General features: G+C 39.3%; 1 protein-coding gene and 1 pseudogene across 5 annotated transcripts in view; both read right to left on the reverse strand.

The window, feature by feature from the left end:
- Positions 1 to 27,900, reverse strand: part of COLEC12 (collectin subfamily member 12) — a 204,819-nt gene that overhangs the window by 128,074 nt on the left and 48,845 nt on the right. Inside the window, exon 3 of one of the 5 annotated variants that reach the window (XM_049619659.1) lies at positions 27,833 to 27,891. The exons of the other annotated variants lie outside the window; for them this stretch is intronic. Coding sequence (XP_049475616.1) covers positions 27,833 to 27,842 — 10 coding nt within the window. The 5' untranslated portion in view covers positions 27,843 to 27,891. The remainder of the gene's footprint in view (positions 1 to 27,832; positions 27,892 to 27,900) is intronic. 5 annotated transcript variants of the gene reach the window in all.
- On the reverse strand, positions 5,802 to 8,476 carry LOC125914414 (RNA-binding protein PNO1-like; annotated as a pseudogene).

Raw genomic sequence — 27,900 nt, forward strand, 5'->3', positions numbered from 1 at the left:
AAGGAAAAGAAAGTGATTTTGGAATGTGCTACAGATGGTCTTTCATAGCTGCCACTAAACTCAGTTTTAAGAACAACATCTTCTAGTGAGAGAAGAAATTACACAACAAATGTCCCTGATCATTTTTCTACATAGGGCAAAAGCCCAGTTATAAATTACATCAAGTACTTAAATCATGGCATGACCTACAAGTGACCTTTTGCCTTCTGTCAGTCCAGCCAGCCTGGTGACTCCCTCCACACTGTCACCATGGATGCTGCATTACAGCTGAGATGGAGGGTGCAAGGAGGTTTACTTACGTAACCCACAGGGCCGTCTCTGTCCCAGCCCTCCGCTCACATTAACACTAAGCAGTATATAATTTAGAAAAGGGGAAATGCGATCATAGCTTTTGCCCCCACACTGCTATGACATTCCAGGCTTTTATGTTCAGGAAGTTCCGTGTTGATCTTGGCGTCCCCATGGGTTAAAATCTTGTTTAAATGTTGCAGCCTTAGAATAGTCTTTGAGGTTTGTCTGTGTTGTTTTATAAAAGGCTTCTGCCTGATTATTTACAGATGCTGTCTCTGAGAAAGCTGAAAATAGTCTCACTACGAATGCTGAAGTTTGAACTCAGGCTTCCCTTACTATTTTATGGTGAACAGTTCAATAGCACTCACAGGTTGGGCTGGTCAACTGGCTTTTAAATGGGGTTTCTGTCAGTGTCTCCAGCATTGAGGTTTCTGTTGACTTGACCTCAGCCTGTCAAAGGAGTTATTCATATCTGTGCACTCATTCAACAAATATTTGCTGAGCCCTACTACGTGTCAGGTATTATGCTAGGGGCTGGAGACACAGGGGTGAAGACCAAGGCTCTGCCTTTGAAGAGCTGTCTAAGGAGAGGAAGTAAGTGTGATAAACGCTGTCACAAATGCTGCCCCTCACAGGGCACAGGGAAGGGAAGGTAAACAGGGAAGTCAGCTCAGTTACTCAATCTCTCTCCCACCTTCACCTGGCTCTGTTAGTCACAATAGACAAGGTAGGACAATCAGGTGTGGTTCCCTTGTCTCAGCTTTTCCCTTCTTCGTATCTGAATCAAGCCTCTGCCTCAGCGGGGCAGCGGGGGAGACATGTTCTGTAATATTTCAGATTAAGAGAGTCCCAATCTTGTTCTTCAACATCTCTAGAGAAGAACTTGGTAGAACCTTCATAAATGTGTCCACAGCATTCACTAGCTTAGGCAGACAGTTCTTCAGTCTCCATAACTATAACCCTTGAGGTAAAGTCACTCTCTTCTGCACCAGGCATGGTGGAAAGACTGCCTCTGTGGAAGCATCTGCCCATAGAGTCCCGCTGTGGCCTGCTCCTTTCCAGGCGAAGCAGTCCTGGCACCTCCCACCAGAGCTCGCTCAACTCCTCTCAGTGCTTTCAGTGTCGGGTCCTGGACTCACTCCAAACCCTCCTTATCCCTTCTCAATTACAAAACCCAGAACTGGGCCAGGAAAGGAGTGTGCTGGGCCAAAGACTTTTCCTTCCCAATTCCTGCAAATTCCTGAGAGTCTCCACAGGCTGGTTAAATGAATCTCTTTTTACAGGATAACCAGGGGAGACTCTGGGATGACAGCACTGGGGGAAGAGGTTGAGGAGAGTAAAATGCCGTTCTTACAGGTTTAATTAAGGACACATGGCCCCATGGGCATCAACATTACCACTGCTGGCACCATGAACTTCTCTCTGGAGCCATCAGGACATGTGGGTGAATATTGGAGAGGTGCTTTTGGATCAACAGTAGTGCCATAAATCATTGTTACTGAGTTAAAGACCTCTCCATGTGATTTACAACTTGCAGTAATAATGACCTGGTGAGTTTAAGAACTCACCACTCCATCTCTTATTCTAAAGTCTCTTCTTAAAGAAAAATGGACCAAATCTAAGCTGAGAGCAATAACATCACATCCCTTCTATAGCATTTTTTTTTTTATTTTCCAAAGTACTTTCCCACACATAACTTCATCTAATTCTCGCCATAGCCTTGTGCAGTGAATCTTAAATACACTAACTTACAGCTAAGGAAAGATAGGCAAAGAGGTGTTCTGTGACTTGCTCAAGATCACAGTATCACAGGAAGTATCAGAGGTTGGCCCGAAATTCAGGTTGGCCTCACCTGTCTCTTTTGTACTCTACTATTTGCAAAATATATCACAGCTTATATGGCAAATTTTCATATCTATTAACTTATTGGTCCTCAAAACATTCCTAGCATGCAAATAAGGAACTAGCAATAAGAAAAAAAAATGCAGAAAATAATTGTGAAAAATTCTGAAATGGATCAGAATGATTAATGGGTGTTATCAGCAGAAAACTAGGCATTGTGTGGTGCAGCCTTCCAGGTACCTGATTGTAACAACCTACTGATTATCTCATTAATGAGCGAATTAAATAAATCCTTGACACGTGTTCATTTGATATCTGAGAGTCATCATTTACCCTTTTAAAATAATCACCCTTTAACAATGGCTAACACTTCTTAAGCACTTACTAGAAGCCCTTACTAAGGGCTTTACATACACTGAATTCTCACAGCCATCAGAAGGCAGGCACTCATAATCTCCATTTTCTAGATGAGAAGATAGAGGTTTAGAAAGATTAGATAACTTGCTCAAGGTCCCAGAGTCAGTAAAAGAGGGAATCACTTCTCTCTGAGGCCACTGCTATTGATTTTTCCTTGGGGTCTACAGTATCTGGAACTAAATAATTAGGGCAGCAAGGGTCCTCAACAAGGGTGGGCATGTGAGTTCCTCTGGAGCAATTGTGCATGGTGGTCTGCAGTTCATGCACCATGAAGTTAAAGTCATTCTCATTCTGGTTGTTGATCAACATCCTACTGATAGACAATTTCCAAAGTACTTTCCCACACGTAATGTGTACTCGATGTCACCTGTCTCTCACGCAGCATGAGTTGAGGGAAGGTAGTGTCCTGGATACAGCACTGGCCCCATAGTTAGAAGACGTACATTCGTGGGGCGCCTGGGTGGCTCAGTCGGTTGAGCGTCCAACTTCAGCTCAGGTCATGATCTCGCAGCTCGTGAGTTCGAGCCCCACGTTGGGCTCTGTGCTGACAGCTCAGAGCCTGGAGCCTGTTTCAGATTCTGTGTCTCCCTCTCTCTCTGTCCCAACCCACTCACATTCTGTCTCTGTCTCTCTCAAAAATAAACATTAAATTAATTTGTATTCACAGATAGTGATATACTGGTTTTTATATGTGTGTGTGTCTTTGTGTGTGTATTACCATATTACATGTATCTAGAAAAAAAAATAAATAAATAAACATTAAAAAAAATTAAAAAAAAAAAAAAAAAGAAGAGGTGCATTCTTGCCCTGGCTCAGCTACTGAAAAGCAGTGTCACCCTAGACAAGACACAATTTTTCTGGTTAGTCTAAAGTAATGAAGAGCAGATGGACAAGACGGTCAAGGAGAAGGACAAATTCAGTTATGCCCACAATGCTAACAAAGACAACGTGCATGGAGTAACGTACGTGGGTCCCTGCCCTTTCAGTACTTAAATCTGGGCCTCAAGGGAGGGGAAAATCCTCATTTAAAAACTGGTAAAGAAGCAAGAATTGCAGGTCATCCAGTACACATAGGTGGAAGCGTTCTATATCTTGTCCCCATGGGCAGAACTGTCCTGGGTGATCCCCACAAGGCTGAACCCTTTGGAAGCCTCTTCAGTGGATCTCTGGGGGTAACTCAGGGATGCAGCCCTCTTGGAAGAAAAGTGAAACTCTATGGCTGGGACTAACAAGACTGAGGCTTATCTATGTAATTACTAATCTCTAGAGGAAAAAGATCTTTTCTTATTCATCTTTGTGTCTGCCCAGTGATTGACAAAGCTCATAACTAATCCTCAAATGTTCACTGAATATAACTGAAGATAAGCCCATAGCTAGTTAAATAATTAACACAATGAACATTTATTAGACATCTACCACATGCTTGGTATTATCCCAAATGAAGGAGATGCCAAGCCCACCATACCACATTCATGTGGGACATGCTCCCTGGATTCCACTCTCCTCTCTGGCTGTCTTTGGGAGGTATTATTTTCTCCTTTCAAAGTTGTCTTTGGTGTTAAACTATTGTCTTTTAAAAGTGCACAATTCTACATGAACTGTTATCTGCCCTCATGGAGGGCCTACTTAATGACATTTTTCTGGGTCACCTGGGTGGCTCAGTTGGTTAAGCATCCGACTCTTGGTTTCAGCTCAAGTCATAATCTCACGGTTCATGAGTTTGAGCCCTGCATGGGTCTCTGTGCAATGACAGTGCAGAGCCTGCTTGGGCTTCTCTCTTCTTCTCTCTCTACCCCTTTCCCACTCATGCACATACTCTCTCTCTCTCAAAACAAATTAAAAACTTAAAAGAATAAGAAGTAATGACATTTTCCCAACAAATGCTGACTGAATGTTTGCCATGGGTTATGCCATGTTCTGTGTGCTAGATTAAAATGGAGAAAGTCTTTCCTCCCACAGAGTTTATGTTCATTTTAAGGTGAGACAATGGTGGGAGGAAACAGATGACGCTAAAAGAAAACTTTTTAAAAGGCATCCAAATTATAAAGAGAGAAGTAAAATTGTCTCTATTTGCAGATGAAATGATACCATACATAGAAAACCCTTGGGGTGCCTGGGTGACCTAGTTGGTTAAGCGTCCGACTTCAGCTCAGGTCGTGATCTCATCATGTTCACGAGTTTGAGCCCTGCGTCAGGCTCTGTGCTGACAGCTCAGAGCTTGGAGCCTGCTTCAGATTCTGTGTCTCCCTCTCTCTCTCTGCCCCTTCCCTGCTTGTGCTCTCTCTCTCTCTCTCAAAAATAAATAAACATTTAAAAAAATTTTTTTAAAAAGGAAAATCCTAAAGACCACACCAAAAAATGGTTTGGCTAGTCAACAAATTTAGTAGTTGCAGGATACAAAATCAATATACAAAATCAATATACAAAATCAATATACAAAAATCAGTTGCATTTCTATATATTAACAATGAACTATCAGAAAAAAAATTAAGAAAAAAGTCCCATTTAAAATTGCATCAAAAAGAATAAAACAACCTGGGAATAAATCTAACCAAGGAGGTGAAAGACCTGTACACTGAAAACTGTAAGACATTTATGGAAAACTGAAGATGACACAAATAAATGGAAAGATATTTTGTGTTCATGGATTGAAAGAATATTGTTAAAATATCCATACTACCCAAAGCAATCTACAGAGTCCCTGCAAATTCCCATCAAAGTTCCAATGGCATTTTCACAGAAACAATGCAAACAATACTAAAGTGTGTATGGAACCACAAAAGCCCACTTGTCAAAGCAATCATCAGAAAGAACAAAGCTGGAGGCATCAGGCTCCCTGATTTCAAACTATGTCATGAAGTCATGGTGATCAAAATGTATGGTATTGGCATAAAAACACCCACACTGATCAGTGGAATAGATTAGAGGGCCTAGAAATAGGCCCACAATGATATGATCAATTAATTTATGACAAAGGAGCCAAGAATATACAATGGGAGAAGAATAGCCTCTTCAATAAATGGCCTTGGGAAAACTGACAGTCACATGCAAAAGAATGAAACTGAACCCCTATCTTAGATCATATACAAAGTCAACTCAAATTGGATTAAAGACTTGAACAGAAGACCTGAAGCCATAAAACCCCTAGAAGAAAACACAGGGTATAAGCTCCTTGACATTGGTCTTAGCAATGATTTCCTGGATTTGACACTGAAAGCAAAGGCAGAAAAACAAAAATGAATACGTAGGACTACTTCAAACTAAAAAGCTTCTACAAGGCAAAGGAAATCACCAACAAAATAAAAAGGAAACTATGGAATGAAAGAAAATATTTTTAATTGGGTTATTTGGGTGTTGTGCTATTGAGTTGGATGAGTCCCTTGTGTATTTTGGATATTAGTCCTTTACTGGATGTATGGTTTGCAAACTTATACTAGGAAACCTTAAAAAATTGTTAGAAATCTTGTCTTGAGTTTCAAAAATAAAATAAAATAAATAACCTAAGCAATAAAAACTCACACTTTTTATATCTCTTCAGATCAAGTTAAATGATGGCAAAGAAGGTTGATTTTCATATGATTCTGTGGTAGTTCCCATTTTCAGAGAATACAGAAATCTGATCTTTTTGTTAAAAATAATTAAAAATAATTGGTTACTTCAAGTTACCCACTGAATAACTCCAGGTGGTCAGAACAGATGCCACGGATTGCTCAGCAATCTATTATCATGGCTAAAAAAGTGATTGATTAGAAATTATATCCAATTGATACATACAGACACATGTCTGTGGGAGCTCATTTAAAAGGAATTAAATAATGTATTATTCCCCTAATGAATCAGCATTGCATTTAATTAGGTAACTAAACACTGTATCTTTTTTTTTAGACCTAAATTAAAAATTATAAGCCAATATAATTTGGGAGAATAATAATTAAGACACCACACTATATATAATGGCTTTCCATTAAGATTTCATTAACTTAATGTTTTTCTCCCTTTGGATTAAATTACATCAGGCCAAAATGAACTTGCCCTAGAGCAAATTTTCTAAGGAATGAATGTAACATTTACTAGGAAAGACAAACACAGTAAAAGAATTATTTTTTTAGATATTTTTTAGCCAGATGGAAGGCTTTACTTTAAAAATGTAAAAGGTCATAAAAGCCCCCTTTTGGGGGGCAATCATAATTTTTTTAATAGGCCAAAGTGAATATTCTTAACATACAAATGTGACTTTTAATTCTTTAAAATGCAGTGGGGAGTAAGTTTTCCTTAACAGTAAGAAGGAAAATCCCTCTGAGATTATGAAGCCATAGAATTTGAGACTAAAATTTGCTCACATCAAGATGCTGTTAGTTAGCCATCTGCTTCATGTATGTGTTTTCTTAATGAAAGCATTTTGTCTCCCCACTAGTAAGGATGCAGATTTCAAAGTATTTACACTATTGTTAGAATAATGTGTGCCACATGAGACAACCTCTATACATGGCAGATTTGATAAACAACGCAAGCTATTTTCTTATGCAATTCATTACCAACACAAGCTAGCAGAGACTATGCACCAGAGTGAAACGGAAGGTAGGACTGTGTGATGGTAGATGTCAATTCGAATGTCTGATTTAGGCCAACGTGAATAATGAAATCTTAGTGAACAACCAAATAGGGAGGAAGCCCCACAATCTATGAGTGATTTCCCATCACCTTATCTATTGCATCTAGCACTCTTTACTCGCTAATCCTTATTGCCCTTATTTTCTTTAGTGAGATGATTCTTTTAATTATACTCCATAGACAAGAAATGTTTATCAATTCATAAAAGTTATACATTTATAAATAAATTTATGAATTCATAAAGGACTGTTTAAACAATAAGTTTTCCTCCAATAAGAGAATTATTAACTATGCATATCTTTTCTTTAAAATGAAGTGATAAATTATAAATAATGTATAAGTATAATAACGGTACTAAATTTAGATATGGAAATTACCCTCAAAGCTGCTGGGTGTGAATAATCAAACCTTTCCTTTCTATTTATGCTTCTGGCTGAGAACGAAACAAGTGATGGAGACTTAAAGAAATGGAAAAAACCTTCACACGGTTTCTTGTGACCATGAGTGGAGGGCAAAGTCTTTTTCTCTAGAGTCCAAAGACAAGATAAAATGTCAGTGATTTGAAATCAGAATGGATCTGCTGCTCCGCTAACCATGGCTTGAGTATTGCCATAAACCTCTGATGGAGGATTCCCCAGTATGAGGTTGCAAATGGCAGTTCTTGCCATCTTGATATTTTGTAAAGAGCCAAGGATGTGAACCTTCACATCAGCCAAAATTATCCTTGTCCATGCCACACTCTCTGTGGTGAATTTGGGTGGTTCCTCCTTTGCCAGTGATTCTTCCTATTGCCCCACACAGGTGGTCTCCCTTTAGGGTCATCACATCCGTAATTTCAAAAGACTCTAGGAAAAGGTTACCCAACCTAATGAGGGCAAGTATGTCCTCCACCTGAAACCCAAGAGAAAGGCTTTCACAAAATCAGCTGCTTTTGTCAAAATACTAACGTCCTTGGTTTCTTTACAAGTCCTGATTCCACATTCCTGAATTTCAAGGTAAAACGTATCTGAAGTCGCAAATGTTCTACAATAGGAGTAAATCTCTGCATCCGTTCTCTTTTAATGGCATGTATCTGTTAGCTGGGACTGGAATTTTCCTTGTGTCTTCTTTCCCACCTAGGAATCCACGGCCAGAGAGGGGTGGGAAACCGGGCCTCCCTGCGGCCGGGCCTCTGCCTGCCTTGTCCATGCAGCTGCTGTTTCCCTGGGCCCCTGGGCCATCCTGGCGGGTGACCTGGGTGAAGCTGTCCTCAGCCCTGGCACTCTGTGCCTCCATCCTTGGAAGAATTTTTCCAATCCCAACCTGTGCTTCTGGCTTGAATGCGTGTGCGCTGCCCTTATTGCCCCTATTTTAATTCATAGCTCTTATCACTGCCTGGCATCACAGGTTTATTGTTTATTAGTTTATTTCCTGTCTCTCTCAGTAGAATGTAAACTGTCTCAGGGCTGGGTTCTGGTTTGCTCACTGCTGCATCCCCAGCTCCCGGAACAGGACCTGGCACATGGAAGTTATCAATAAATAAATCCTTTGGAGAACTACAGACTCTGTACCTAGATAACTTTGCTTATTAATTACCCCTATTTTAAAAACTTTTATTTTTCCACAGCTCTTTCCTAACTGCCTAATTACTTACTAGTGAATAAATTATTTATAGTGCATTTGAAAGATAATGTTCCCTTTCACTTACATGTTACATTTGAAGCTTACAGTGAATTAAAAATCTCTAAGGTTTTATTTGTACAACAAAACTGCTAAGAATATGAGAATAAATGGGCTAAGCTCAATTTATTAATCCAACTGAGTATATAAAAAGTAGAAATTTAAATTCTTTAATTTAAATTTAAAACTTCTTTAACTTAAAAAAATTTTTAAATAGTCGACTTTAAATTATTTTCAACCTACCTTCATATCACCACAAAAAACTTACCGTACAGACACAAGTCCACCTGAAGATCTGAATATTCTAGGGGCACCTGGGTGGCTTATTTGGTTAAACATTCGACTTCAGCTCAGGTCATGATCTCATGGTTCATGAGTTCAAGCCTTGCATCGGGCTCTGTGCTGACAGCTCGGAGCCTGGAGCCTCCTTCAGATTCTCTGTCTCTCTCTCTCTGCCCCTCCCCTCCTTGTGTTCTCTTTCTCAAAATAATAATAAACTAATAATAATGATAAACATTAAAAAAGAACTGAATATTCTTAAAAAGGGAAAACTTTTACTGTAAAGTCATCATCATGTGAAAGAATATTTTTAGGACCCAAAATGGAGAACAAGTAATAAAACTAGTTTTCCCAGGGGTGCCTGGGTGGCTCAGTTGGTTAAGGGTCTGACTCTTACTTTTGGCTCAGGTCATGATCTCAGGGTTGTGAGGTAGAGAAGCCCCAAGATGGGCTCTGTGCTGAGCATGGAGCCTGCTTGGGATTCTCTCTCTCCTCTGCCCCTCCTCCTGTGTCCTCTCTCCCTCTGTCTTCCTTTCTCTCAAAAAAAAAAAAAAAAAAAAAAAAAAAAAAAACCCAACCAAACCAAACAAACAAACACTAGTTTTCCTGACAAGTGTTTTGCTAACCAAAAGGACCAAAATTTTTAAAATACAGAATGATCCCCTGATGGTACCCTTCATCATCTTTCCATGTAAACGGTTGTCCACTTTGTATTTGAGTGGCAACATATAGGAACCATGATCACATCATGTGGCCTCTTACAGCTGGTCAATACATTTTACCTTGACTGGCTTACTATGTGGGATTTGCATTCAGCGCTTCGTTCTCTGCATCTTGTCTTATACTGAAGATTCTTCAGGACAAGAATCATGCCTTATTCACGCTTATTTCTTGAGGCACTTTGGAGAGTGCCTCGTACACACTTGGTGTTCAATAAAATCTTAATTGAGTGTCACACTTAATTGAGGTCACACTTAATGAGTGACCCATGGAATGTGGAGGAGGAAGGAGAGAATAAAGGACCACTGAGGTGTCTAGCTTGGGTAAATTGAGGAAAGTGGGAACTCATGAGGAGGAGTCTACTGGGAGCAAGCTAATGAGTTTGACTTTGGATGTGTTGAGTTTGAAGTGCTATTGTATCTCTGGGTTGGGGTATCCAGTGAGTAATTGGAAAAACTGGGCCACAGCTCAGGAAAAGTACCAGAGCGCCTTCTCTCACATTCATTGGTTCTTGGTTCCTTCCAACATACAGAGGGTTATGCTAGAAAAACAGCAGCAACAGTAGTAGTAGTGATGATGATGATACATGCTAACACTTAATGAACCATTGCCATGTACCGGGCATTATGCTAAGAGTTTATATACATGATTTTATCTAACTGTTACAGAAACCCAATGAGGTAGCTCTGGTATTATCTAGGGAGGTTAAATAGCTTGTCTGTTGTCACAAGCCTATACCTTAATTATTTTACAAAAATCCAAACAAACCCAAGAAACCTTGAAGAGTATATAAGGAGAGTACTGCCATCCTGAACTCTACATATCTTTTCTATTTGTTCCTCTACACGCAGGTCTGGAATTGTTTCCACAATGAACCTGGGCTTGATTATGACCATTCACTAACCTCATTCATTTATTAATTCATTTACTGACAAGTATTTATTCAGTTCCACATACTATGTTAAGTGCTTACACCTACATTAAAACAAGTACTAAAATAATGTTATCACTAACAATAAAAATAAAGGATATAACAGTAAAAGAAGCAACAGATGACATAGACATTCCTACTACAAAAGGAGCCTGGGTGTCCAAGAATTCACACTCAGCTCAGCTACTGCTAATCTGACTAGGAAACCTCATTTAGCTTGGCTGGGTCTCAGACTCCTTATATAGAAGCTAAGGGGGAGTTCTGCTGTATTGCCAGTGTGAGGATACAAATTCTTTCCGAACCATTTGATATATTAGAAAACAATTTGAGCATAACATGAATTTCACTTTGTTGCTAATGCAAAATTTCTTCTGTGACAAACACTAAGTGAATGCAGAAAACGTCATCCAGCTGAATTGAGCCATGTGGGAATACACAAAATGCGCAGTGTGTGTGCGTGCCTCCCCCCGCCCCCCCCCCCCACACACATTTTAAACACCACCCAGCTACCTCGGTTCACTGTGTGTTGTGAGCCATTCCCATCCACATCTGGTGTTAGAACTTTCTATCTGATATCAGATAACCTTCCTTCCACCCTTTCACAAAACTCACAAGCAACAACCCTTTCAGTATCTACCTCCTCAAACTTTTCAACATAAAGTGCCACATTTACCATAGTATTTACATGCTTCTTAACGTGTTTCTTTAATGTGTATAAAACTGTGCTAATCTTTTTACAGAATCTTATCTTTTTTAAAAAACATATGTCACTGGTGAAGTCTTTGAGTGTTGTGTCCTGTGCCCCTTACCCTACGTTTCCCATTAGCCTGTGGTTTTTATCACATGATTTTGCATAGTGCAGTGGTTTTTAGGAAGGCAATATGCTGCATGATAGCAGAACTGACTGTACTCGGATCATGCTCAAATTTAAAGTTCAGTTCTGCAAAACTTCACTATGTCATTCTAGATTGAAGGTTTACCTTTGATAGTCCTTTAAACAAATCTTAACATGTGGAATCACATCAACAGGAGGCTGAAAATAAAAAGAATTTAAGTATGAACTTGCTTTTTCCCCCCTATAAGGGAAAAAAGGACCAAGTCATACCATTTAAATGACCACACATTTACTGTCCATTTTGCTACTCCCTCAGGAAAAGCACCTACTTCCTTGCATTTGAAAATTCAGCACTTTAGAAAGGCTGGCCCTTGGTTTCCTACACAATCAAGGATGCTTGGGGCTTCACTTAAGGTAGGACTGGTATGGGCCCAAGAAACTTAATATAGTCAGAAGATTACTGGCATGTGGCTGCCAGTTTTTTCTCTGAGACTCCTATGGCAACTGAACAGCTGGCTTCTTACAAGATTCTGGCATCCCGAGGAGGCCCTGAAGTCAAGTTATTGCTTAGCCCAGAAGCCGATCAGCTCTAGGAGTCACCACTTGTGGAAGACAACACAAGGTTTTAGAGGCCGGTCCTGATCATCACCTCCTAAATCTAGGTCTGCTCTGTTTCTTAAAAGGCTGGAGAAGAGATCTGCTGTGGCAGGTGGTAATCTTCTGAATATAATCATGGGAAAAAAGAGAAGAAAGAAGGAAGTTTAGGGGCGCCTGGGTGATTCAGTCGGTTGAGCGTCCAACTTCAGCTCAGGTCATGATCTCACAGTTTGTGGGTTCGAGCCCCGCATTGGGCTCTGTGCTGACAGCACACAGCCTGGAACCTGCTTCAGATTCTACGTCTCCCTCTCTCTCTGCTCCTCACCCGCTTGTGCTGTCTCTCTCTCTCCCTCTCAAAAATAAACATTAAAAAAATTGTTTTAAAAAGAAGGAAGGTTAAGTACCCTGCAAGATTGTCCATAAAAATCAAACCCATATCCCAACAGGGAGTCATTACACAATCATAGGATGCCATCTTGTTACTACTAATAATATAACACTACTGAACTATTATCCATATATCATTAAGCCATTCTTACTGATTGGGAAAAAGGAACAGGAATTATTAGAATACATGCTTTCCACTGATGATGGAAAACTGTGAAAGAACATGCCAACCACTGAAAAGTGGTTCAAAGCATCATCTGAAAATGAAAGAAATAAGGGAAGATACACAGTGCTTAAAACTGAAGATGTTTTAAAAATACATAAACTGATAATGGTTGATAATGACCCAGAGAGATAAATGTGGTACATGGTATTTCCATGACAAATCTCCATAATTGGGGGTGACTTGCTTTCACAACCAAACTTGCACTAGGTTTCTATCACCTATGTTTCTATATTGTCTGAGCAGCCACATCTAGCTTATTCTTCCTCCACAAGGCCTCTCCCGGCCACTCTTCCTCACTGTCCTGATCAGCTCAGGCTGCCACCATCTCATGCCAAGTGGGATGCAATGGTTGTCAAACTCAAACCCCTATCTGAGATACCTCCTCTCTTATCACTTCCCTACTCACACAGCCATCAAAATTATCTTCCCAAAATTCATATTTGAAGCTTACTTTCTCTTCTGCAATCACACAATGGCTACCTTTTCCTTACAGAAGTCTTTGGATGGGTTTTAGTGCAAACATCATCTCCATTGCACCCCACTGTTCTGGTCTAAACTATCTTTTTCTGCTTCATCTCCCATCCTGGCCATCCCTACATCCCCCAGTTGAGCCAAAACACTTGCCATTCACAGAAGTGTCCTACATGGCCCCTGCTCCAGGCCAATGCTCAGCCTAGGTTGACTAGCAGCTTTCTGGTGTTATTTAGTACTTATTCCTGATACTGTAATTCTCTTCACTTACACTTCCCTAGCTGGATTCTGAATTTGTTAAAGATTTTAGCACCCAGCACACTCTCTTGCACATAATGAACACTATTAATATTCACTAAATGTAATTAGGCTTAACTTATAAAAGAGAAAGGATGAGAAGTTAAATTCATAGAAATATATGGCTGACATATATCTGAAGTCTCTTTTTATACATAGCTTTTTCCTGAATGCTCTGAGGTAGACAAAGCATTCAGAATTTTGCCTGCTCGATAAGAATCCTTCTGGATATCTAAAATCTGAATATTGCATTATACTGAATAGCCTTCTACACATAAGTTGAAGACACTTATTTGTTCTCAAAACACAACAAGTGTCAAAATATAATGACTATTATTCTGATGGGTTAGGCTAAAGAATTTCCTGGAACTTTGCACTCTTGTTTCTGATAACACACAACAGAAATCTGGACTGAAATCTAGACTCTTCATCTTCTGTTCACAGCAACTGTCCACAAAAGACTCTGATTGTGTTTCTGGCAGTCAGATATTCTTAATAACTGTTCACCTTTCCCCTCTGGTCTTCCATGTGTCTGTGTCGTCTCTGGAGAGAATTTAAGTCAGAATCCGTGACTAATGTGCATAGTATGTCAGCCAGACTATTGCTACGAAATAAGCTCCAGCTAGCTAGCCATCAACTCTTTGTTGCTTCTTGGTCAAGTTACTAGACTGCATGAAAAAACACTACTTAGTGATTAAAATACTGCTCAAATAGGCCCTGCTCTGCCACAGGACTAACTAGACAAAGGGGTCTTTCTCAGCTAGAGATCTGTTTATTTTACAGGTAACAAAGGAAAAAAGAAAGGGTGGCTTTCAGGAATTTAGATGTGGGACTCTACAATGTAAATGTAGTTTGGTACACATATCTCATAGATCTCTTCTGTGTTCAACTGGGATTTTCAGGCCTTACTTCCAGTTTATCTGTGAGTCACCTGAATCAAAAGTCACAACCAGAGGTAGCCATCACAAGGAAGCATGTAGATTTCCTCTAAAGAGCCATAGAAGAGTTTTATATTGTTCTTTGATGATCTTACATGTGTTCATCTTTCCTTCACAACCAGACTACATGTTTCCTGAGGCCAGGTTCCATGTTTTATGTTTTGTTTGTATTCCTCACATGGCCGACAGAGTCACCAGTGTTGAAATATATACCACAAGCTCATTAAATATCTTCAATTAATTGATTTTGCTATAGAAAGTAGCACACTACTTGTGTCTTTCAGAGATTTCTAACTCATGACTAGAAATAACCACATATTTATATGATCCAGCAGCTTCTGAGGTGAAAAGCATTCCCTGAGTAGAATAAAATTGAAGATGGAGGGGGTGGGGGGCAGTGGAGGAAGGGAGTCAGCAGTCACTGAGGAGAAATTACAAAAATTACAGTAGGCTGTCTTGGCCCAAACCAGGGACTCTCTAACCAGGACTCTATATTTTCAGAGAACAGCTCCATTAAATATTGATGATTGGACTCTGAAAGCCCTAGAATTAAATTCCAATCCTGTTTTAATTTTATGGGCTATGCAACATAAAGACCGAGGAAGAACATCTGGGCCACTGGGCCACATGCACATGTTCACAGCTGGAAGAGATCATAGATGACCCAAGTTAAATTAGCTTCAGGGTGGCCACCTGCACCACATTTTTATTTCTCTCAAATTCTTTCCCCTGCCCATTTTGACCTGTCCCATGACTCTCCACTTAAACCGAATTTTTTTAAAAGTCTATTTCCGTAGTCTCTTTTCTCTCATACTCTCGAGTTGGTTTTCATTGCATTGGTGGTGTATGTGCACACACATGGAATGAGGCACTTGCATCATTTGCTCAGTTGATAGCTGGTTGAGTTATCTTTCTTTAGTATATTCCTAAGTACAATTAGAAAGGACAGGAAATGACTCCAGGGCTAAAAGTTTTATTCTGATTTGGGTAAGTGGTTTGAGTCAACCCAGATGGTGATACTTCATGTCACAGCATGTGACTGAAAAGAAAAGTCTTTGGAGAAATAATAGGAATGACAAGAGCTTGCATTTACTGAGCCCTTACCAGATGCCAGGCACTTTCTCCTAAGCTCTTTTGCATCTATTAATTCACTTAATGGACTATTTGAGCTACAAAAATGGGTTTTAAAACAAGTCTCCAATATTTCTCTAGCAACTAATAAAATAGACTAAGGAAAGTAGAATTTAAAGCTTTGACCTGTCATCCCAAAGCACACATATTTCTGAAGAAATATAATTTTTAGAAATTTATAGTCTACGTACACATGGTACATGTATACAGTTGAGTATAATTCAGCTTTGAACTCTGGGATATATTTTGAGTTTAACTTTTAAAAAATGATAAAAGGGGTAAGATGACATATGTGCTAGATTGCAAAGTAAAAGCCATATTCTTAAATGAATGTAAAAAAGAAATTAATTTGGCCATAGAGATACTGTTGGATCTAGAAAAGTAGACATGAGTGATTTCAGATGTTGTACTCAGAATGCCAGCATAAACCTTACTCTCTTACAACCCGGGCTGACAAATAAATTAATAACTTACTTTTCCTAACTCCTTTCTTCCAAGTTGATAGCTTAGCCTCAAATATAAAATTGTACTATATCATGGAGCTAAAATTCATTCTAAATTTTAATATACTCAATATTTCTGCCAACTATTATTTTTAAACACATTAAAATCTTAAGTGAACATATGTCATTTTATTTGCAATACTTTAAAAATTTACACATCAAGTTTAGCTGCACTTTATAAAAAAAGAAGAGATACAATGCAAGATCAAAAACTCTCATTCCACAAAATCCCAAGCACCCCACATCTACAAACTTTCACTGAATCTCTCTGAATAGTCACAGAAAGAACAGAAGAAAGAACAGACTAGAAGTCTGGGGGCAAGGCCATAATTATGGGAAGTTAAAGAAGCAGCTGGCAGGAAAGAATAATAAATAAAGGAAGCAGGACTTATAATTTTGGATAGGAACTGGCTGTTCCTATTAACATGCCTCAGCTATCTGGGAAACTTTTTCCAGAATTAACTCAAACTTCTCTACCTTCCTCTGACAGTGCCCTTGCTCTGAGAAATCAAGGGCATCTCCTCATTCTTTGTAAATACCTCCACAATGGCACATTCTTTACTGTTTTATAATTATTTGTTTCCATGTCTGCCTTTTCCTCAAAACCATGAACTTAAAAAAGAGATTTTTTTTTGTTTCCTTCATAGGCACTGTCCGTATGCCTATACCAACCAAAATAGTAGCTCATCTGAAGATGAGCTTAATAGTATTTGTTGCATAAATGAATGAATGAATGAATGAACAAGCAAATGGAAAGAGGTAATTAGGCTGGCAAGGGAGAGAAAACCTAGAACACAAAGAATACCCTCACAGCCCCAACAATTCAAATTTTCTGAACCTCATGGTTTCCAGAAGTATGAAGTTTTTTCATTTTTCCAACTTTCTCTCTCTCTCTCTCTACCTACCTAACAATGTGTATCGAGATATAATTCACATGCCATCTATTTGGAGAATAGCACATGCAGTAATAACAATTAGGAAATACTGCTAATACCTTACATTTAAATAGAGTTTTACATAAAAGCATTTTCAATATGTTAATGCACTGGATTCTCCCAACATTTCTTAAGCACCCGACTTCGGCTAAGGTCATGCTCTCTCAGTTCGTAAGTTCGAGCCCCACATCTGGCTCTGTGCTGACAGCTCACAGCCTGGAGCCTGCTTTGGATTCTGTCTGTCTGTCTGTCTCTGCCGCTCCCTTGCTTGTGCTCTCTCTCAAAAATAAATAAATAAACATTAAAAAAAAAACCAGACAAGCATATCAAAACTACCATGTGATACAGTGAATGCCATAATAAAAGAATGTAAAGTCTCTCTCAGCATTATCATTCTGATTTCCTTTACCATTTCTTTCTCTTAAAATGAAGTTCTGGAATCTAATAACAAAATATTGCTTCTGATGACCATCATTAGGAAATGGGAAGTGTTACATACAGGGATTCTGAGCCTGTGAGCCGGTGCTGTTCTCCTCAATGCTGGGGATGTCTAAGGAGTCAGTGAGACAATGATGCAAAGAATGAAGAAGAGGTTACCAAGTGCGAAATGTAGGCTGGCATTTCCCTTCCTTCATATTCATACTGTGGCTCTCTGATTCTCCATCACCACAATATTTCCTATAGAGATGGATTATAAAATTCAAGTCTTCGATTGTGACATCTACATAGAGGGCATTTGAATATTTGTCTGCAGCCATGACTTCTCTCCTGAGCTCAGTGGATGGATCCACCTCTTTGTGGATACTTCTACTTTAAAATCTTACCGTGACCTCACGTTGTTTACCTCAAATTAGGTAACAGCAACAGATTACATCACAAGTGTTCCTGATTCCAATCTTTCCTTTCTTTTAACCCATTTTATACACTAGCATATACAAATGCTCCTAAAACAGAGGTTTGTAGTATGCCTTCCACTACGTGACAGCATCCAAACTTTCTAAGCTGATCTGCAATGACCTCCTACTCTCACTCATGGCAGGTTACCGACATACTGGATTGGAGCAGAGGCAGAAGCTTGCCTCTGGCACTTGATTGCCATGACCTTGGGCAAATAGCTGAGCCTGCTAGGACTGAGTAAAAATCCCATGCCAATGTACAGCCCCAGAAGTAAGAAAGGCTTACTTCCTAGGTTTTCTATGTTCCTGCCCTTTGTTCTTTGCATATCCTGCCTCTCCAAAGTGAGTTCAAGTATCACCTTGCTTGTGAAACTTTCTTCAAGTACTCTGGCCCAGAATGACTTCTGCTTTTTCCAAACTCCCAGGACCTTTACTTCCAGCTCTTTTCATAATCCTAGAGCCATCTCTTGGAAATCTAGAAGTCACTGTCAAGAGTTAATTTGGTCCAGTCACTTGCTGGCTGGAGAGTTACCTCTTTTTACTGATCACCCGAGGCTGTCTCATATACAATCCATAGTGTTCACTAATTTTCTATATGTGTGTTAACATGGAATATATATATATATATATATATATATATATATATATATAGTGTATGAAAAATATGTATTCTGTACATGCATATCTCTTTCCAACTAACGCATGAACTCTCCAAGAACAAGTACTTCTCTAATATTTCCCACAGCACCTAAAACAACGTATGTACTTGAGTCTGAACTGACTTTTAAGTATCTTCAGATTGGAGTTAAATTATTGGTCAAAATCTCCAAATCTGGAAAAATGGATGCATTAATTTTTCATGGCTGAAAGAAACCACGGGTCAAACCTGGAAGAAACTCAGTTAGCTTGTATCTCACTTTCATGTCTTTCAGTTAGTAAAATAAAACCATTCCTTTTATTTAAATATCCTCTTGGGCCTTCTATTGAAATGGTGGTTAAGAACAGTTGGCTCTGGAAGTGTGGCTGTCCTCGGGTTTTCATGGGAATGTGCATCTGTTGGCGAACCCTGAGGTACTCTTGGTTCCCAATATGTGCCTGTGTGCCCTTAATGGTGCTTAATGGTGCAGGGTGAGGGGAAGGGGAACCACTGGAAATGAATCATGGAGGCTGGAGCATAAGAATAAGGGTTAGATTATGATGGGAAAGAGAAAGCAAAGAAAGGAACATGCTCCAAACTTTTGTTCAAACATCCTTATCAGAAACAAAGTAATGAGAAAATGTCCTTCAGTATATTTATTTTATATATGTGTGTGTGTGTATATAGGTGTGTATATAGGTATACACACACACACATATATATACATATATATGTGTATATATACACACCAACTATGTTTGTCCATATTAAATAGTATTATAGTTTAAATGTCCTTTTCTTTTGTCAAATAAAAATCAACCATGTTCATACTGCACTTTGTAGATCACTGGTATAAAGTCTAGACTCCATAGCTAAGAGCTGGTCCAGTGCAAAGGCTACGGTGGGTGAAAATGCTGACATAATTGAAACAACATGCCATGTGCACAGCTAATAAAGCCATGCTCCCACTTCAGCTTCAACGGTCCTGCCAGAACACCCTCTGTGCAAAGAGCCTCAGGACTGCCCTGGCCCACACCCACTTCACCTCCAGCCATCCCACCATGGCAGCCTCAGCACAGTGTACCCCAGGACCCCCAGCCCACACCAGCCATAGCCCCAACCAGCCAGCCAAATTCACCAAGTACACATGGTCTAGATAAGGGACAACCATCCACAAGACCATTCCTTCAAGTTTAGAAGTAGCTGTTCAGCCTAAATCATAGAAACAAACACAGAAGGTCAGGTAAAAGAGGGAGACAGAGGAATATACTCCAAAATAAAGAGTAAGACAAAACCTCAGAAAAAGAACTAAATGAAACAGAGATAAGCAATACACCTGACAAAGAGTTTAAAGTAATGATTGTAAAGATGCTTAGCAGGCTGAGGCACTTAGGTGGCTCAGCCCAGCATCAGGCTCTATGCTGAATGTGGAGCCTGCTTAGGATTCTCTCTCCCTCCCTCTGCCCTTCTTGCCCCACTCATGTGCTCTCTCTCTCTTTCTAATATAAAAACTAATAATAATAAAAAAAGATGCTCACCAGGCTGGAGAGGAGAGTGGAAGAAATCAGTGAGAACTTCAGCAAAGAGATAGAAAATATAAAAAATATAGTAACAAAGCCATGCAGATAGTACCCTGAGCCCATATTTACACTGCAGTGCAAACATAAAACATCAGAAGTAGTCTTGATATGAAATTAATTTATTTTTGAGACATGATATTCCCAGAAGTGGCTTATAGTCCTGACACTCTCAACTCTTTCTGAAGCAATATATATATGTTTTGCTTCTTCGTGTTGTGTTGTTTTGTTTTGTTTGGTAGAGGGGAAGCAGGAGATCGGATAGAACAGGGAAAGATAAAGTTAAAATACAAGTACAGGTATGAAAAACAAAACTATTTTTCTCCCATGTGAAAACAACTTAAAAAATTTTTTTAATGTTTATTTACTTTTGAGAGAGAGAGGCAGGACGCAAGCAGGGGAGGGCAGAGGGAGAGGGAGACACAGAATCTGAAGCAGGCTCTAGGCTCTGAGCTGTCTGCACAGAGCCTGATGTGGGGCTCGAACTCACAAACCATGAGATCATGACCTGAGCCGAAGTCGGACGCTTAACTGACTAAGCCAACCAGGCACCCCTGGAAATAACTTTTATTTTAAAAATTATATATCTCTATATAAATGAGATATACATATGATATTTCCATATTGCCTTAAAGCAAGAAATTTAGCATTGTCAGGAACAATATCCTGAAAGCATCTCACCAGGTCTCATACTCACAATAAATGCAATTCTCCAAGCTGTCTGCAAGATCTGACAGAAGGGAACATGTACAACACTTTTCTGGATCTAGGCAATACTTACTCCTTGATTTGTTATGTTTTGTTTTTATTTTGTCCATTTAAGCTACTTTTACTCATTAAGATACTTTTTTTTTTTTTTTTTTACATATGACTTTAAAACAGAAGTCAACTCTGACTTGTTGCCCTCTTCTTACGACATTCACAGTTTGTTTCTTCCAGTTAGAAATGTTTTTCCCATGTGATGTTTGCACTCTGAGGGGAACATATAATAAAGTAATCAAACCTGACTGGGACAACAATTTTCATATGGAGAACAGAATGCCAGGGAAAAAGTGCCAGATCATACAGCAACATGCACTTGTTCTTTCTTTCAATGTGGCACAAAGTACGCATCAGCAGATTCCAGCTAGTGTGGATTTCAGAGCACCTGGGGAAAAACCTTATCAGTCTCTCCTAAATTAAAGCTACATTTCTCAGCCTTGCTCCTTTTGAGTGGTATATGTTGCCTATGTTGTATGTCAGCTCTTACTCATTTCAATGCCAATTATTCATATCTGTGAAAGTTCTAATAGGGATGGACTGACATTTAACTTTTTTTTTTAATAGAAGAGCTTTGTTGAGATATAGTCACATACCATATAATTCACTCATTTCAAGTGTTCAATTCAAGGGTTTTTAGTATAGCTGTGCAACCATCACAATAAGCAATTTGAGAACATTTTCATCACCCCAGAAAGAAACCAAATACCCATTAGCATCCTCCAGCTCCTGCCCCACCCCACCCCATCCCTAGCAACCACTCTACTTTCTGTTGCTATAGATTTTCCTGTTCTGACACTTCACATGAAAAGAATCATTTTGTGTATGATTTCTTTTGTTAACATAATATGATCAAGGTTCATCTATGCTGAAGCATGTACCAGTACTTCCTTTTTATAACTGAATAATATTCCATTCTATGGATTATACTACATTTTATTTATCTATTCATCAGTTAATAACACTTGGGTTGTTTCTCCTTTTTGGCTATTGTGAATAACGCTACTATACGCATTTGTGTGCAAATTTTAGGTGGACATGTTTTCATTTCATATCTAGGGGCTGAATGGCTGAGCCATATAAAAACTCCATGTCCAATCTTTTGAGAAACTACCAGACACTTACCTTCTTGTTGATGTAAACAAGTTTTGTAAACAAATTCAAACGTGAAATGCAAAAAGAAAAAAAGGAATATTCTGCCCCTTTTCTAAAATAATTTCCAAACCTTTCAACATTTCAGAACTATTTGCATAAAATTTTTACTATGTTACTGGCAAATTATCGTCTTATTAGAGCAATTTTGGTTGATATTAATGTATATTGCAACATTCTGTCAGCCATTTATTTGTATTAAGCAACCATAAAAGCAATCAAAAGCCTTAATTTAATTTGCATTTTCCATTTGACTTCTCCCTAATCATTGTGAATTATTTTAGCCATTTTTCTTTAGAATATAAGATCTTTGAGTGCATATGCACATTAATAGGCTTCCAAAAAAAGTATGCGATTATCTTTGACAGTATGCTTTGAGTGCTCAGGACCACCTTCATAGTTATTCTTGATCATAAGTATTGGTTTATCTTCCCATGTTCAAGATACTGACTATTTATGGGCTCTTCTAGCTCATGTGATTGGACACAGTGACTTCCTGCTGAGAATTACATGCCCATTAAGTCAGATTAAAACATGCTGAATCCCTCTTTATGAAAGACTTTTCACACTGTATAGATAACACATGCATTCAGGCTTTCTCCTTGGCTTATGGCCTTTGTTAACCAACAAAAATGGTTATATTTTAGTAAATACTTTTTCTATTCGTAATTTGGGGTCAGCCATGGTTGTACCATCTAAGAAATACTTGGATCAGTCAGTGGTACCTTCCTATATGGAGACATACCTTGCTCCTCTGAGCAGGATCTGACTTCATCAGAAGGCAATCAGATCTCCACTCAACCTGCCCTGGGCAGCATGAATGTTCTCCATTTCTCATGGGGGTTGAGGCAAAGCAGAGTAGCCTACCACTTCTCGAAATTCACCATAGTTCTTCCTAGCATGCTGAATGGCGGCCACCCAGTCTGTCTTCTTCAATAGAATTTGATGACTTCACCAGACCAAGTGAAACAGATCCACCATAGAAGCACTCCAGGAAAAACAGCAGAGCGTAACCTCGGTGTGCTGAGAAACTCGTGTACTGCTCTTTATGGGCACTGTCGAAAGTTGGAGGGTACAACCCAGCTTCTCCTTTTGTGGAATTCACCCCTTCACATATACTTGACAACATTATGAAGAAGCCGTTTCTAATGCTTGGATCTTTCACTAATGTGTAGTAAATATACAAGTAAAACTGCAAAAGCAGATCCTGTCATCCCTGATTTTATTAAGTATAAATGTACTGATCACTTTGTTTTCCTCTAGCAGAATACATCAATAAAATAATCTTATGGGGAGAAAAACTCCACCCTTCATTTTTATAATTATCAAATATTTTAGAACTCTTTCCAAAAATTGTCAACAGTCAAGGTAAATGGTAATTTGAGGGTGTAGGGGCATGGAAATCTGACTTTGGGGAACAGCATGTATGAAAATATGTATCTAAAAAGCTCAATGTGGAATGCAGCACCAACTGCAAATGAAAAACAGTAATTCTGCTGCTTTCAAATACCCAAGTGGTGGCCACAAAGTCTGTCTTTCTCTAAAGCCTGTCTGCATCGATACCTTTTGTGTCTCCTGAAAATATTACTTTGTGTAGTAATCTTTATTTTAACCACTCTGTCATCATCGTGGGATAAACACAATTGAGTTTCCAAAATGAATCTGGGAGGCTGGGGTTGTCTAGATAAAACATGACTGACTGTTTGGCAAACAATTGCTCACAAAGGACCTGATCCTGTAATCTTTGTCTTGGCAGAACATTACTGTAGTATAACTCGGTTTGGCAAACCTTATATAAAAATAGGACCCTTGACTTAAGATACAGTGTAAACAGACTGACTTCCTAAAGCCCTCAATGGGTCTGTGGTGAATGAATGCTTAAGCGCAGACTCTTCTATGGAAAACCAAATTTACTTGAAAAGTAATGTTTCTCTTCTCTATTTTTCATAATATATGGGCAGCCCAAGCCCTACTCCTGTACCAAAAACTTCACAGTTATTGTCCAAATTCCTATGGAATCCAAAAGGGAGATGGTTTTTAACTACTGAGGGACTTTGAATAAAATGAGATGTGTGTCAGGCCATTATGGTTGTCAGTGGCCAAAAATATGCATAAATTAGAAGAATTAACTAAACAAAAATGACTAATAGAAATTTGTGGGGAAAAATCTTTTTAACTGTTGTTGTTTCCATTACACAAGTACCAAAACCCTTTCTGATGAGTTTAAAACATTTAAAAAACTACTTTATTATACATAAATTTAATGACAATAAAGCAGTGCCTTCTGTTGTAGCATACAAAGGAATAAATACTACGGTTTCTTTTAAAAAGTAATTTTCATTGAAGGACTGATGTACACTTAGTATGTTCACAAACAATAAAAAAGAATTAATGGCCAGATACACAAAACAAGGTCATTTTTCTGCTCCTACAGAAATGACACCTGTGGGGGGGGGGAGGGGAATAAATATTGTTTACTTGAATTCATGTCTTTTTTTGTTTGTTTTTAGCATTTATTTATTGCTGAGAGACAGAGACAGAGAATGAGCAAGGGAACGGCAGACAAGGAGGGAGACACAGAATCTGAAGCAGACTCCAGGTTCTGAGCTGTCAGCACAGAGCCCACCGTGGGGGCTCGAACCCATGAACCGCGAGATCATGACCTGAGCCAAAGTCAGACACTTAACCAACTGAGCCACCCAGGTGCCCTTACTTGAATTCATGTGTTTCATTGAAATCATACTGAAGTCTATATACAGTTGACACTTGAACAATGCACTTAGAGACACTGACCCCACAACAGTAAAAAAAAAAAAAAAAAAAGTCCATATATAATTTCTGACTCCACAAAAACTTAACTACTGATACCCTACTCTTTTTTCAATGGGGGGGGAGGGCAGAGGGAGAGAAAAAAAATTTTTTTAATGTGTAGAGGAGGGGAGGGAGATACGGAGAGAGGGAGAGAGGGAGAGAGGGAGAGAAGGAGAGAGGGAGAGAAGGAGAGAAGGAGAGACGGAGGGAGGGAGGGAGGGAGGGAGGGAGAGAGAGAGAGAGAGAGAGATAAAGAAAATCCTAAGCAGGCTCCAAGCTCTGTGCAGAGTCCAATGTGGGGCTCCAACTCACAACCCTGGGATCATAACCTGAGCCAAAATCAAGAGTTGGACACTTAGCCAAGTGAGCCATCCAGGTGCCCCCTAATAGCCTCCTCGTGACCAGAAGCCTTACCGATGACATAAACAGTCAATTAACACCTATTTTGTATGTTACCTGCACTATATACTGGATTCTCACAATAAAGGAAGGTAGAGAAAAGAAGATGTTATTAAGAAAATCACAAGGAAAAGAAAATACATTTATACTGCTGTACTATAAAAAATCCACATGTAAGTGGACCCATGCAGATTAAACCCAGGTTTTTCAAGGGTCAACTGCATTAACGTTTTTTTTTTAAATATAGAACATACACCTTTTTAAAAACAATGATTATCTTTTGGGGAGGGAGTGTTACAGCAGACCTCTACATTCTAAAATACACATTTCTAAACTAATAAGAAAAAACCTGTCACTTAAAAAAATAACTCCAGTGTGAGAGATTTTCTCTGAGGCGGAGTTGAAGAAAAGGATGTTCTTCTCACTGTTGTTTACAGTCGAAATATACAAATATCAGAGCTTGTCTTGAAGGCCACCTGCAATGCCATGGAGTCTCTGAAATGCTGTTAACTAGCTGCCTTATGAGCTACCATAATGAAGCTTCCTCAGCAAACTCACACAGGGGCTCCCATATTGAGATGCTTTTCTAGAATGTGGTAAAAACCACTATGCAGGCATGGAGGTGTGCCTCTCAGATCTGCCGTCAAGACAGTACTTGCTGTGACTGCCAGCTACTATACTTTTGGGATCTCCAACAATGTTCCTGCTGAGGCCACACTGTCCTAGGTCTGCTCCCAGTCAATGACTGGGCATAGCAGGAACACTAGATCTAGATCAGTTCTCAACATGGGATGCTTCTGAACAGGCAGCCTCTGCTCTGGGGCTCCCCATCAGGCCAACTGATCCCGTCCCTGGCTGCACTGTAGTCTGAGGCTTCTCCTACCCAGTCCTCCTTCCTTCCTCCTCTCTTTTCAAAGGTGTCAGACCCGTACAGTCCGAAGGCTCTCTCTGGTTATTCTAGCTTCTTCACTCCATTATCCTTCACAAGACATTTCCACCAATTAATTCTGTGTTGGCATGTGCCTTGCAGCGGACTCAAATAAATGTAGACACCTTAGGCTCCAACCTACATTCTTGTGAGAAAAATGGGAGCTGAGCTAGCCCTGGGATACCTGTAGTATACACACAGATCTTTAAATGAGAACAGAATGTCTGGGACACATCATCCAAACACCTTGTGCTCTCCTGCTCAGACCTGGCTTCCCCTCTCTATTGCAAAGCAGTTCCTAGAAACTCGATACTAACTCTGGTTTAGACATAGCCAGGAAACATTCTTCTTTTTAAAAACAATTGTGTCCCCAGAAATTACATAACATTTCAAAAATAATATTGTTATCAGTAATAAAAATATGACTAAAAAACTTTCATTGAGATATTTCTTATGATTTTAAACAATTTTCACTTATATAATTTCATTTTATCTTTTATTATCATGTCAAATATGTATGCTAGGTAAATCATTTATTAGTAAAATATTTAGTGAAAAAATTAGGCACAGATTGCCTTCACTTGCATTAGGAAACATCAACTTAAAGGGAGAATGTTGACATCGAACAAAGTATTAATAAAATACAAGAACTTTCTCTTTATTCGCTGTGGCAAAATACACATAGAATTTACCATATTAACCATTTTTAGGTATACAGTTCAGTAGTGTTAAGGACATGATGTTGTTCAACCAATTTCCAGAACTCCTTTCATCTTGCAAAACTGAAACTCTGTACCCATAAAACAACAACTTCCCACTGCCCTGTCTCCAGCCCCTGGCAACCACCATTCAACTATTTGTCCCTATGATTTTGACTACTCTACGTAACTCTAAGTGACATCATGCAGTACTTGTCCTCTTGTGACTAGCTTATTTCATTTAGCATCATGTCCTCAAGGTTCACTCGTGTTGTACATGAACGACCTTTTTTTTTTTTTTTAATTCCTTACTTAGCTTCCAGGGACACCATACCTTCCTGATCCTCTTCCCACCTCTAAATTTTTACTGGATCATCCATCTTTTTCCATCCACCTCTTTAACATGGACATTCTCCAGAGTTCTGTCCTTGGCCCCGTCAGGTTCCCTGTAGGTGGTCATATCCACTTCTGATGGTTTTCACTGTCATATATGTTGTGGTCATTTACTCTCCTGTAGACTTCAGACTCATATCTGACTAACCGCTGGACCTCTCCACCTTGGTACTAGAGGATCTGTGGTAAGCAGGTAACAGCCCCCAAAGATCACCAACTCCAATTCCTAGAACCTGTAAATGTTACCTTATTTAGAAAAACAGTCTTTGAAGACAGTAAGGATTCTGAGATGAGATTGTTCTGGATTACCTGGGTGGGCTCTGAATAAAATCACAAATGTTCTTACAAGGGAGAGGCGGAGAGAAATTCAACAAATGCACAGAGAAGAAGGCAAAGTGACTGCTAAGGCAGATAGAAAGGATGGGGCCAAAAGCCAAGGAATATCATCAGCCACCAGAAGCTGGAAGAGGCAAGGAGCAGATTCCCTCCTAGAGCCTGTAGAAGGAACCCACCTGCTGACATCTTGATTTTGGCCCAGTGAAAACTGATTTTGGACTTCTGGCCTCCCAAACTGTAAGAG

Source organism: Panthera uncia (assembly GCF_023721935.1).
Source record: "Panthera uncia isolate 11264 chromosome D3 unlocalized genomic scaffold, Puncia_PCG_1.0 HiC_scaffold_8, whole genome shotgun sequence".
In the NCBI taxonomy this organism is placed as follows: domain Eukaryota; kingdom Metazoa; phylum Chordata; class Mammalia; order Carnivora; family Felidae; genus Panthera; species Panthera uncia.